General features: G+C 34.1%; 2 protein-coding genes across 2 annotated transcripts; both read left to right on the forward strand.

Annotated features, from left to right (window-relative positions):
• Positions 1 to 2,942: 2,942 nt before the first annotated feature.
• On the forward strand, positions 2,943 to 5,344 carry LOV1 (NAC domain containing protein 35). Its single transcript, XM_089612182.1, has 3 exons — positions 2,943 to 3,329; positions 3,442 to 3,710; positions 4,324 to 5,344. The coding sequence occupies exons 1-3, from the start codon at positions 3,128 to 3,130 to the stop codon at positions 5,071 to 5,073; spliced, it is 1,221 nt and encodes a 406-aa protein (XP_089468308.1). The 5' UTR covers positions 2,943 to 3,127; the 3' UTR covers positions 5,074 to 5,344.
• Positions 5,345 to 10,919: 5,575 nt separating this feature from the next.
• Positions 10,920 to 13,284, forward strand: LOC149400058 (NagB/RpiA/CoA transferase-like superfamily protein). The gene is made up of 9 exons (XM_089612929.1): positions 10,920 to 11,216; positions 11,315 to 11,370; positions 11,502 to 11,660; positions 11,749 to 11,848; positions 11,936 to 12,078; positions 12,169 to 12,274; positions 12,359 to 12,497; positions 12,603 to 12,871; positions 12,962 to 13,284. The coding sequence occupies exons 1-9, from the start codon at positions 11,148 to 11,150 to the stop codon at positions 13,025 to 13,027; spliced, it is 1,107 nt and encodes a 368-aa protein (XP_089469055.1). The 5' UTR covers positions 10,920 to 11,147; the 3' UTR covers positions 13,028 to 13,284.
• Positions 13,285 to 13,643: the final 359 nt, after the last annotated feature.

Below are 13,643 nucleotides of genomic sequence, written 5' to 3' on the forward strand. Positions count from 1 at the left end.
TAATTAACTAAGAAAGTTAAGGATATTCTACACTACAAAGGTCTTTTCTATTTTTTTTTTCTTCTTTTTTAGTCTGATCTTTTTATTCTATTTTGCTTGAATGCTAAAGTTAGCTATTAAAGTTCATTTCATCCTAAGTTAATAAATTGTCGAGGCAATATCGTTTGTTCCTGAACTTAATTTTAAGGGAGAGCAAGATGAATAGTTTTTAAAAATTTATGTTAAAATTTTAGTCTAATTATCTTACATAAGAAAATATAAAAACAACACTTATTATATATATGCACGCCATAGTATATATGATAGTTAGGCATTAGTTGAGTATATTTTTAATACTTGTATAATTGGACTATAATTTTAATTGAGGGTAATTATTATGTCAAATGATTTTTTCTAATTATAATAATGATTCAATAACTAGATTAGAATAGATATCGCAAAAATAATTTTAGCTTAGTTTAGAGCTACTCGTTACCTATAGCTGGTATAGCTGGTTGACGAAAGAGATTTCCTGCCTTTTATTTTGAAACTATGCTTGAGGTCCATAATTTTTTTTTAATGATTTAAGTTGTTTAATTGATTTTTATCTTATTTAATTTGTAAATGGAAAACAGCACCAAATATACTGTCAACACATGCATTCCAAGTTTAATCTATCAATATTAATAATCTATCAATATATTATTAATAATAATATATTCGAATAATAATTCACACCTGAAAATTTAGAGACCCGTATCTTTGTTTATACGACAAAGTACGACATCTGATTATTTTGTTTAAAGCCACAGTGAACTAAATTAGTAGACAAGTACGCATGATAAAAAAACGCGATAGTTTTAATTAAATTTTTTTGTGTTAGCTATAAATTTATAATCTAAGTTGTCATGTTGTATATCAAATCGCAAGAAATATTTAGCTAGCTCTGGTGAACTGAAGTGATAACAGTTTATTAATTTTTTTTTTTCCTGAAACAACTCAACTAGTTTGTTATACTCTACAGTACACATACACCAGGAATATTAGGAGGCTATATAGCAGAGAAATAAATGCGTTTGGTACTGGATTTAAGAGGTTCGATATTCCTACAGAATGATAAAAATGTAAGATATATGTATGTATAATACACACACACATATATACCTATGAATATGAGTACACAGTCTAGTCTGGTTATTTCATGCGGGAGTGAAATTCTGATGTTCTTCAGAAGTCAAAATATGACATAACTAGGTGAGATTTTTTATTTTTATTTTTTCAAAAGCAACTATAGGTGAGATTGAGATTTAAGAAACGAAAGAGTCGGTGAAAATCTCAAGAAGGATATGGGTGTAGAAACAAAAACACAAAATGAGATAAAGTCCTTCCTTTCTGGCCTAGTTCTTGTCATCTTCATAAGCATGAGAGAGTGGTCACGGGTCTTCCATGACACCAACTTCACGTACTATGCGATAATAATAATAATAATAAATGAATATAATAATACAGATAATAATCAGTATAATAATATAAAATTTCTCAAATTTTATAATAATAATAATAATATCTATCTACGTATCTCTGATACCACTAGGCATTCACGCATGCGATACCACTACAGATATCTTCCAATTTGGTTGACCTATTTACTTATTCATTTTACAAAATATGATAATTTTGTGTTAGCTTTACGAAGTTGTATGAAAGCCAAATAGTTGAGTTACAATTTACTGAAAAATAGTGAGAATTTCATTTATTTACTATTCTGTTGAATGATCAACTTATTTTTCTGTTGGTCGGGATAGTTTATAAATATACCGTATATTTTCGAAGCCAAATTATGTTACGTAGACGATTTTTTATTTTTTCTGAAGGCCATTAAAGATGATTCTAGCTAGTAGTAAATTTGTCTACATGCGTAGCATCCGCACTTCACCAATATTTATAATTATTTGCAGTATGCTATGAAATTAACATCATGACAATTGATATGCTTGACTGCATGCGTAATATTCGTTATTTATATTAAAATTAAGCATGATATAAACCTCTTATAAATAAATAAACTAGGTTATTCAGTTATTTTTTAATATGCATGATGACTTGAAGAATGTGAGAAGAACAAGAGAACGATAGTTAAATAAAAATAATTGCTAAAATGTGACATAAATTAGTTTTCTATTATTTTATTAATCATTAATTAATTGAGTATTGTATTTTTTAGTTTTTAATTTCTTTTTTGTTACTTTAAAAACGTTAATTAGTAATCATAAAAATATTGATTCATGATTTTCATTTTCGTTAATAGTTAAATTGTAAAATTAACCAAGTGTCGATTAATGTGCAAAATGGCTACTTTGTTTCACTATCATTTAAAATATACCAATATACGATAACAATAGTAATACATGTATAAACGATAATTTATTTCTAATTGTGTCCAAACATTACCTAACTTATAAACGTTTATGAAGTTTTCAAACCATATTTTTTTCTCCTTCTTATTTTTCATAATTTAAAGTAATCTCTAGATCTCCATACAAAAGTTACTATTGTGTATTTGTGTGTGTGTGTGTGTGTTTTTTAAATCTCATAAAAAATAAAAAATAAATAAAGCAATAATAGAGGGATTAAAAGAAAGGTCCAAGAGCACCGCTAAGGGACTGTGGCCACCCTGTCATCTTGCTTGAAATGTCTTTGTCTCATCTTAAACCACCCTTTAGCAACGCATACCTCTCTTCCCATTTGTAGGCCCTCAAACCTATCTACATCTTCCCATTTACTCCAATCCACCACCCCCACCTCTCTCGCTCTCATTTCACAAAAATAAATAATTATATATAATACAAACTATCAAATTACTATACCGCTCAAAATACGTTAAAATTTTCTAATTGGCACAACTTGTACGCGCTAAAATGCTATCCCTAATTACCATCCATTACACCGTAATAATATCTCCATTTACCCCCCCACTTCATGAAAATTCGTACAAGTTCCAGTTCATGGCATAAATTGAAAGAGCTATAAATATAAAATATTCATATGCTCAACCAAACCCAATTGACAAAATATCATACGAGCTAGGGACGTCTCTACCGGTTCAAAAAAAAAAGGAAGCTCAATAAGATATATACACGGCAGTACTATGAGCCAAGAGAAGAAAGGTAGCGAAAACGACGAGGAAGACGAGCATGAACACGACATGGTGATGCCGGGGTTCCGATTCCATCCAACTGAGGAAGAGCTTGTGGAGTTTTACCTTCGCCGTAAGGTTGAGGGCAAGAGATTCAACGTTGAGCTCATAACTTTCCTCGACCTTTATCGCTATGACCCGTGGGAGCTTCCTGGTATTAGTATACCCCCAATTATATAGGAACTAGGTTTCCTTTATTCACTGCTCATCCAAATATATATCCAATTCTTCTTTTCTTTTCTTCTTTCTCTCTCTCTCTCTCTCAGCTTTGGCGGCTATTGGCGAAAAGGAATGGTTCTTCTACGTGCCTCGGGACCGCAAGTACCGGAACGGAGACCGGCCGAACCGGGTGACCACTTCGGGCTACTGGAAGGCCACCGGGGCCGACAGGATGATCCGAACCGAGAACTTCCGGTCCATAGGGCTCAAGAAAACCCTAGTCTTTTACTCCGGTAAAGCGCCCAAAGGGATTCGGACTAGCTGGATCATGAATGAGTATCGCTTGCCTCAGCATGACACTGAACGCTATCAAAAGGTATATATATATATAGGGATATATGATTCTTGACGAGTCATGATATCTACAAGCCCTCCTTCGTTTTGTTTAATTTGCTGTTATAATGATAATAAAATCAATATGTACAAGCCCTCCTTCGTTTTGTTTAATTTGCTTTAATAATGATAATAAAATCAATATCTACAAGCTCTCACACCCTTTCACTCTTGCTATTAATTTAAATTCTCACCGTAATTCACAGACTACTGTGTATATTAGTTAACCCTACCGCTTATTTAATATTCTTGATTTTCTCCGGTGGCAGGAGAAGTGCTCTCTCAAGATCCATTCCATATTTCATATAACGAATAATAATAATATTAATAATAGTAATAATAAAAGGATACAAAGCTTCTACGACAAAAAAATCAAGCAAGAATTTATATGTGAAAATCCCTACAAGGATAATATATTATGATTGATTCTCATTTATAACCTCTTCACTTTTAAGACACGCATTAGGTTTTCTCACGAGTACTACATGCTTTCCTTTAGTACTCACCATTGATATTTGCTTCCCCAATAACCAATTATTGGTCTCTCTCTCTCTCTCTCTCTCTCTCTCTCTCTCTCTCTCTCTCTCTCTCTATAGGCCGAGATATCGCTGTGCCGCGTGTACAAGCGGGCAGGCGTAGAAGACCCGCGCTCGCTCCCGACGAGGGCTTCGTCATCGTCCTCGAGACCCGCGCCCATTATTCCCTCATCATCCTCGCCCGAGAAAAAGCACGCAACAACAACAATGCTCACCACCACCACGGCTCAATTCTCGCAATCCCAGAACACGAACGAGACCGAGGAAAGCAGTAGTCCCTCCGAGACCAGCGCTTTCCTCGGCCTCTCGAAGCGCAAAGCCATGGCCGAACCCACACCCGCGATGATGATGATCGCCCCAACTCCTTTGGCCGCCGAACAACAAGCGCCGACACCGCCAAATAACTGTGTCTCTTTCTTCGCGGCGGGCTCGTACAACAACTCCAACGACGATCTCCATCGGCTAGTCAGTCATTATCAGACAGGTCATATTAACGGTAACAATAACAATAGTAGTAGTAGTAATAGTAGCAGCCATAGTGTCAGCAATCTTCATCACTATCTTCTTCATCACCAACAACAACAGCAACAACAGTTTTACAATCAGTTGATGATCAACAACCCGATCCCGCTCCCGCCTCCGCAGCCGCCAGCTCATCATTCTGCAGCGTCTTCGTCGTCGTCTCCGGCGATGGCTACGCCGCCGCCGAGCTTCTTACCGGCGGCGGTCTCGGACCGTTTGTGGGAGTGGAATCCGTTTCCGGATCAGCAGGCTAGCAGAGATCACTACACCAACAACCCTTTCAAGTAATATCTATATATATATATATATATACATGGCTATTGACCATCATCAACTTATGTGATATCATGTCCACTACATATATATAACGCATGCTATGACGTACGAACCCTAATTCTCTTCTAGCGATATACGTAGAATATTATATAGATATCGTGTCCGTGACAATCATGTTAAGAAATATTAGGATTTTGAAAAAGAAAGAAAGAAAGGCTCGTATATGTATTGGTAATCAATGTGTGATGTTTTTGGATTTTACGGTTTATATATATACCTATAACACGACTAAATTAATTTTGCTACGACCCATTTTATTATTTCATTATGATTGTATGTTAGCTAGCCGAATAACGTTGGTACATAGGATAATACTTTTAGAAGACTTTCCGCTGGTTTAAGAAATTGGTTGTGATGAGATTTTTGATCGGCAACGGTATATCCGATATTTAATTGTTGTTAGGATTCTCCTTTTGTCGATCAGTGATCTTTAATCCTTTGATTAATTTGGAGATATTATTTAGACATAGTACTGCTGAAGTCTACGAATATAGACGGATTCTAATTTTTAGCATTCTAACTCAGGCTCTCACTTTCCTTGTCAAGATCAAAGATTATTCATACAATTTGGTGAATAAGAAAGATGAATGAACCTATTTTAATGAAATATTTACGATTAAAAAATGAATTTTGCAGTCTATATATATTAAACGGACAGCGAGAGATATGTCATTCCTCGCATATTTAAAGAGGGAAATTGTGCGACGGATGAAAGTTTATACGTTTTCAATATTTTATGTATTGCTTTTGTTTTCGGAATTTAACTCTGATATCCGGTAAATTGTGATCTTAGTTTTATGCATTTTTATGAACCTATGGATTAATTCTTCTTAAGTCTACTGGATTAATAATCATGTTTATTAGTTTTCGTTAAAAAAATCTAATCCTTATTTCTACCTTAGACACTTGGACTTTATGGTTTAGATAGATTGACCATTTCTTTTCAACCAATAGTCTCTAAATTTTGGAACTAGAAAGTACTCTTAACCTTTTTGCAAAATTTCAGTATATATTTTTTGAGAATCTTCTCATTTTTAAGGACAATGGCCAACTCCAATTTTGTCTCGTTAGGAGCCAGAATATAATTGACTTGGTCATTATTTTTCTCATTGAGAGAGATACATTTGAGACCTCATCTAATTAAACATTGATATAAGTTTAGGGTTACAACTTACATGTGCGATTTTTTCTAAATAGAAGAATTTTTAGTGCAAAAAAAAGGGAATGCTGGACGGAAAAAAGTCTAATAACGAATTTGTGTTAGAAAATTTATAGAGCACAGAGAACAGATGATGGGGAGTCTAAAGAATAGTTTGGATACTCTTGAATGTCGATTTTTAATATCTTGGTTGTTCCTACCATTAAGGATATGTATATATAGTATTAAGAGTTCTACACATTGAAAAAAATGACCCATGGAAAACAGTAATAAATAGACATGCAAGCTAGCAAGCAAAAACAAGGTAGTGGATATAGAACTGTCTTCCTTAAGACCAGTATTTCGTTCGTCTACTTGATACAGAAAACTAACAAATCCAGCTGAAATGAAAGTAACTTTGTCTCTCCTTTTTGTGTTTTAGTTAGATAAGCTCGAGGTATAATATAATGGCAAAATGTGTCCAACCAGACCGCCAGGTTATAGCTATACATAATTAAGGAAATGAGTTGGCTACACTATAACCTAGGTTTTGGAGTTTTGAAATACGTTAGCTAATAGCTTTATATGTCACGTACGTACGTGACTGACAGAACAAACTTCCAAGTAGAATGTACATATCTCGAGTAAATGCCAAACAGGGTTTTCTCATGTGATCCACTGACGGTCAATGCGTAAATTTCTTCGTGGCATCCTCGTGTGATGTGTACTTCGTGGCTGTTTAAGAATTATTGAATTATTTCCCTCTCTCGAAAAAGAAAAAAAAATCTCATTATTCTTCGTTTTATAAAATATATAACAAATTTTAAAAAAAAAATAGTTAACATTATAATTTAATTATTCAAGTATTAAATAGTCTAATTAATCCTTAATTAAGCAAAATAGTCGATAATAACCTTCTATATAAAATATTAATATGGTATATACAATTATGGAGGGTAGCTACAGTTTATTCATATTATGCTTATACATGAATGTGTACACGAGTATAATTTATTTTACCACTATCAACAAGTTTATTTAGGGATAAATATAGCTATGCTTTGTAGTTTAAGACGTTAATATAATTTGAGCTATTTACTAATTTTAGGTAAATTTTGATTTACAATTTTATTATTTTCTTGTGGATATTTAACGAACACCTTTTAAAGAAACTTTCCGCGTTTCGAAAGCTAGTGTGAACTATTTTGTAGATAATATGCTTTATTGAATGTATGTAAGCAACGGTAGGATAAAAGCTAATAGAAATATACACATAGAGATGGCATAATAGATGAAGGGGATTATTCTAGTTTTAAGATCATTTGAAACTTGTTTTCCTATTATCTAATAGCAAGTAATTATTATACGTAATTACCTATATATAAGTTTGATCAATTACTCAAAAAAGTGTGTATTTTCATTTCTATTTTTCAGTTTTTGTTAGTTAGAATATTTTGATTTCTTTTAATGTTTAATAGCATGTCAATCATGTCATTAAATATGCAAATAATCTTTCTTAGTAATTAAAGTAATTAATAAATTCGAATAAATTAAAAAGGCGTTTTTATTCGAAACGTCCTGTGATGAAGATTAGTGGCATGTTTCAAAAACGTCATAAAATCTTCAAAGACACCAAAAAAACAAAACAAATTTGTGAAAAATAAAAAAACAATACCTAAATCATCTTTAAAATATCATAGAATTAGAACATGATGATAATCGTGCAAACACTGACGGTGAACAAGGTGCAATGTCGTTCCCTTCGCAAAGCATGATCTTAAAGTATGGCGTTTGCGGGACCCTATGCCTAGAGCAGGGTTGGTCCAATGTATGTCGAGGCCTTAAGCGAGATTTAAAATTAAGCCTTTTTTTAAAGTAAATAATTTCAAAGTAAAAAAAAAATCTTTAATCATCATTTTCAATAAAATATAAAAATATTATATTGTCCTTAATGTATTAAAAGATGTCAGAAACTATTCCGTTTAATTCATCTCACTATTATACTTAAATCCATCTCCATTTTGGAATTCCATTTATGTGGCTTTGATAATTTACCTTTAAGAATAATTATAGGGATAATATATAAAATTGCCTTCAAAGCATTACCAAAATAGATTATTTTTGTCACACGAAAATAGTTGCAATTTTCTTTCTTCTCTTTTACAATGTTAGCATATTTATATATCATGCATTTATTTTTATATTATTATTACAAACAAAAGTGTATTTAGAGTGTAGTGCATAGATGTGAAATAAATAATAACAACAAAATGATAAAATTTATTAGGTGATGAAGTCGTTAGCAAACATTAACAAACAATTGATAATTAACAAACAATTGATATGTGCACAAAGTCTAAACAAAATAGATCTTTTGTTATTTTGAGGCCTGTAGCTAATTACGCAATTCAAAATAATGGGCCTTGTTTTCCTTAAAATTTTTGGGCTGCCTACTTGACTTAAGGGCTGAGCCGACTTTGACCTACAAAGACGCGGACCATGGACATATGAGGACCTCTCAAATGCATCTTAAAATTCGCTTTATAAGTCGGAGATGAATAACACAAGAAAAACTTGAATAAGTTTTAAATTTTATTCAAGAAAATCCCAACACAATACATACATATAGACTTTCATTAATCATGATCAAAGCCCAAAAAATCATTAAATATAAAATTCCGTTTTGTAGTTTTGAAACCTTGAATTTGGAATTATTGATGTAGAATACCTCTATTTTGCCATCTATGGGATCATATAAGAACAAGTGAGGCGGGAAGAGATTATAAATGACATCCGAAGCATTTTACAGAGGGTTCGGTAAATAATAAAATGAGTTTTAAATGAATAAGTTGGTAAGAAAAATATTTCTCTCCAAAACTAAGTCGTAAATGTAAACTGAATTGTACTCATGAGTAATTATTATAAGGAGAATTAGGTATATAGTCCTTTAAACTCCTTATAGTAAAATTCTAGCTAAATTATCTCATAATTAAGGAGACACGTAGGCATGAGTTAGAATGTTTCTTTAATATTTGAGAACATGGAAAATACTGTAAAATAAAATTATTTATTAAATAGAAAAATATTTAGATATTTGAGAGATTAAGTTTGAAAAAAAAAGTATTGAAAGTCATTGTCTAGCTTGCTTAGTGCTTGGTCCGAGCGTGCATAATTGTTCTTAAAGAAGAGTTGTGATATTGAATTGATAGGATTGGTGATCATGATTTATAAACTTATGAAAAATATTTGCATGTATAGTGTTTTTAAAGTGAAATATTTCTAAAATAAAATAGCGGTTGTTTTAAATTTGTTAAACCACTTTTTTGTATTCAAGCTAAAAAGTAATTTAGGATTAAAAATACTTTTTGTATTCGTACCATAATTATTATAAAAAAAAATTAGAATGTTTATAATATTAATAATTGTGATTTAAGAATTCATTGAGTTCGTGCAAACAAATAAATTGTTTAGTATTAACTATTTTTTTCAGCCGCCAAAATATATATTGCATAAGAAGATTGAAAAGCATCAAAATGAAAATAATATTTTGGGAAGACATTATTACATTGGCTGTATCTTATCTCCTTACCCATGAATTTATAGTTTGACTATAATTTTGATTGCCACCTCAAAATGACCAGCGCTTATATATCTCAATAAAGAATATGGAAATAAATTAAATTATTGATAATATTACATTAAAATTTGATTATATAAGTAAAACAAAATTATTGGGAGCACTTTTATACTTTTTATTTTTCAAGTATAAGAGCGCGTTCATAATCTCATAGGAATCAGTAGCTAAGCTTGAACTCCATTGAAGGAAAAAAACTAACTGAGGGGAAAAAATGAAGAGATTTGTAAGTAACTATGCCACTTTAAACATGTGATTTTGGATCTAGCTTATGTTTGACAATTTTTAGTTATATAGTCAAATGGCTTATGTGGCAATAATTAGGGTCTGATTTGCCCTTATTTATTAACAAATTCGTCACTTTCTCTCTCTTATTTTTTTTCAAATAATTTTTTTTGTATCAAAACTTCAAAAAATCGTATTTTTCTCATACGAACTCGAAATTGAGTGATTTCAGATCCTACAAATTCGTGGCGTCGAGATCTTCAAAAATAGACCCATTGTGTTTGATGAAAAATTATTTAATGCATCATAGTTACGTTTCCATTTATTTTTTTGATAATTTCAAAAATTTACAGTTATTTCCATATTTAAGGTAGTAACATGATTTTTCTACATCTATGATATTAAACATGATTTTTCATCAAATACAATGGATCTATTTTTGAAGATCTCGGCGTCACGAATCCGTAGGATTTGGAATCACTCAATTTCGAGTTCATATGAGATAGATATGGTTTTTTGAAGTTTTTATGTAAAAAAAAAGTGTAGGAAAAAAGTAGGAGAGAGAAATTGACGAATTTGTTAATAAATAAGGGTAAATCAGACCTTAATTATTACCACATAAGTCGGTTGGCTATTTCCCTAAAAGATGTTTCGGGCTAAAAACAAATTTCATAGTTTCATTTTGGCTATTTCGCTAGTGCCCAAAAATGAAATGTTGTAACAGTTCGGGAGCAAAGTGAAATACGGCCTATGTTGCAAGGGCAAAAGATAAAATAGCCAAAGTGGAGGAGGAGGAGTCAGCGGTGAGATGAGATCGCCGAAAAGTGAAAAGCATCCAAGTCCATTCCCACCCAACACTCTCTCTCATTGACAACGAAGCGATTCCCAATCCCAAAGTAGAAATCCCCCCCAAAAAAGCCAACTTATTATCAACCATTATTTGGACTATCTCCAACACAAAACACTTATTCGCTGCACACTCAAAATAGCATTTATCTTCTTCTTCTGTCAGAGCTCGAATCCCTTTCCATGGCTCCACTCGACAACACCCTCCGAGCCATCTGCTACGACCGAGGTTTCCTTCAGCTTCTCGATCAGGTCTCTCTTCTCTCCATCTATCGATTACCAGGTTTTCGGCTCTGAATTTCTCTTGACTTCGCTCTCTCTCTCTCTCTCTCGTCTGTTTTGTTCCACAGAGAAAATTGCCTCTTGAAACTGTTTACTTGGACATCCGAGACTCCACTGACGGATGGTACTTTGATCTTACTTTGTCAATGATGCGACGATGTGTTCATTTATGATACCAATACGCATTTCTTGAAACTCCATGGCTATGGTGGTTCTTTTTATTATTTACATATAGATATTTGTATCGATTCTTAGGCACGCCATAAAGGACATGGTTGTCCGTGGCGCTCCGGCGATCGCCATCGCCGCGGCGTTAGCTCTGGCCGTGGAAGTGTTTAACATTGAGGACTTCGACGGGACCGTAAACGACGCTGTTACTTTCCTTATCATGAAGCTCGATTACCTTGTTTCCAGGTCCAGACCTTTGTGCCGTGAATCAATCGCTCGGGTGTAATTTATGATTATCATCCATAACGTTTAATTTTTTGTAACCACACCTCAGCCGACCGACCGCAGTCAATCTTTCCGACGCTGCGATCAAGCTCAACGAAGTCGTATCGAAGGCTTCAACGACCGCATTGGAGGCCAAGCAAATTTTCCAAGTCTGTTTCACTCGCCATGTGTTTGTGAATTTTCCCCTGACTTGGCTCCGCTCAATTTGCTTATGTTTGACTATCCCCGCACTGCAGGCTTTTATTGAAGCCGCCGAAAGAATGCTCGACGACGATGTTGCTTCGAACAAAGCCATCGGGTCTCACGGAGCAACTTTTATTCGGAAACTGTCTGACGATTGTGAAAACCTGTCCGTACTGACCCATTGCAACACTGGAAGGTATATTCTAATATCATCTCACTGGTTAACCTTTTTTTTTTTGGCCGTCTCAACTTGTTCATTGCAACACTGTATTTTGTATTTCGGCAGTCTTGCGACGGCCGGCTATGGTACAGCCCTCGGCGTGATCCGGGCTCTTCACACGCAACATGTACTGGAAAGGGCTTATTGCACGGAGACTCGGCCGTTCAACCAAGTTAATATTTGAGTGTATTGTTTTTATTAGTGCAAGTTTAGTTTTGTCGCGTTTTGTGTATTCTTTATCTTGATCCGGTCGCAGGGTTCAAGGCTCACGGCATTCGAGCTGGTTCACGAGAAAATACCCGCGACCCTCATAGCTGATTCCGCCGCCGCAGCGCTGATGAGAGACAGGCGAATCAATGCCGTAGTGGTCGGGGCAGATCGTGTGGCTGCGAACGGTACTAAAACCCGAAGCTACTATCCTTTTTCAGACCACGTAAATTAATCTTTGGTTTGTTTATTATCTCAACAGTACTGTTTTTTTTTTCGTCTTCTGAATTCAGGCGACACGGCCAACAAGATCGGAACCTACAGCCTCGCGCTGATCGCTAAGCACCACGGCGTCCCCTTTTTCGTGGCCGCTCCGCTCACTTCCGTCGACTTGTCTCTCTCATCCGGGCAGCAAATCGTGATCGAAGAGAGGTCCCCGAAAGAGCTGTTGAACTCGCGAGGCGGGCTAGGAGAGCAAGTGGCTGCGACCGGGATTTCGGTCTGGAACCCGGCTTTCGATGTCACGCCTGCTAATTTGATCACCGGGATCATAACCGAGAAGGTCGGTTTCCATCTTTGGTTTGACCTTTATTCCTCTCGAGTTAAAAACGATTTTTTAGTCTCAACGAATTTTTTGCTTTTCTTTAAGCAGGGTGTCATAACAAGAGAGAATTCTGAGGCTTTTGACATCAAGGGTTTTGTGCAACGATGCGGTTAGTAGATTAATTTCCCCTTATTGGATCAAATATTACACCTTTGGGTATTGTTGTTTGGTGTTGTGTTAGGGATGTGAGTTTAATAATGTAATTCTACGAGTCTATATGCCTCTCTGGGATTGTTGTCATAAATTGGGATGATATATATATTTTTTTTGGTATATCTTTTTGTTCTCCACCTCGGTGGAAAGTTAAGATGGGTATAAATCAAAGGTTTGAGTCCAGATTTGTCACATCTTTGGACATTGTTCGTCAACAGTTTTGAACAGAGATATTTATGAATTAAATAAAAAGAGTTCTTTTTTATGAATTCCCCCCAAAAAAAAAAAAAGCCACTTGTTCGGCCTTCTATATTTCTTATTCTATCAAACATCTTAGTATAAATATTATTTGTGTTGGTTTTCAAAGATAGTTGTAAACAATTTGGAAATATATAAAATAAAAAAATTAAAAAAAAACTTGTGTAGATGTCACTCACTGCAACGAATCTAATTCATACCATGATTCTCACTTGTATTCTTATGATTCTAACTATTTTCATTGTAGTTTTATTATAAAAGTGCGTCAATACAAGCATGTGTAAAGGCAAGGGAGTTGGCGGTAATTTTTTGTGTTTAT

This window comes from Urtica dioica, chromosome 4, assembly GCF_054948205.1.
Source record: "Urtica dioica subsp. dioica isolate 48M chromosome 4, U.dioica_male_clone48M_v1_H2, whole genome shotgun sequence".
NCBI classification, from domain to species: Eukaryota; Viridiplantae; Streptophyta; class Magnoliopsida; order Rosales; family Urticaceae; genus Urtica; species Urtica dioica.

Excerpts from the sequence above, each read along its gene's own strand:
- LOC149400058 (XM_089612929.1), top strand. The coding sequence starts at position 11,148 with ATGGCTCCACTCGACAACACCCTCCGAGCCATCTGCTACGACCGAGGT. Across the intron at positions 11,371-11,501 it reads CGAGACTCCACTGACGGATG|GCACGCCATAAAGGACATGG; the intron begins GTACTTTGATCT and ends ATCGATTCTTAG. Across the intron at positions 12,498-12,602 it reads AGATCGTGTGGCTGCGAACG|GCGACACGGCCAACAAGATC; the intron begins GTACTAAAACCC and ends TTCTGAATTCAG.
- LOV1 (XM_089612182.1), top strand. The coding sequence starts at position 3,128 with ATGAGCCAAGAGAAGAAAGGTAGCGAAAACGACGAGGAAGACGAGCAT. Across the intron at positions 3,330-3,441 it reads TGACCCGTGGGAGCTTCCTG|CTTTGGCGGCTATTGGCGAA; the intron begins GTATTAGTATAC and ends TCTCTCTCTCAG. Across the intron at positions 3,711-4,323 it reads ACACTGAACGCTATCAAAAG|GCCGAGATATCGCTGTGCCG; the intron begins GTATATATATAT and ends CTCTCTCTATAG.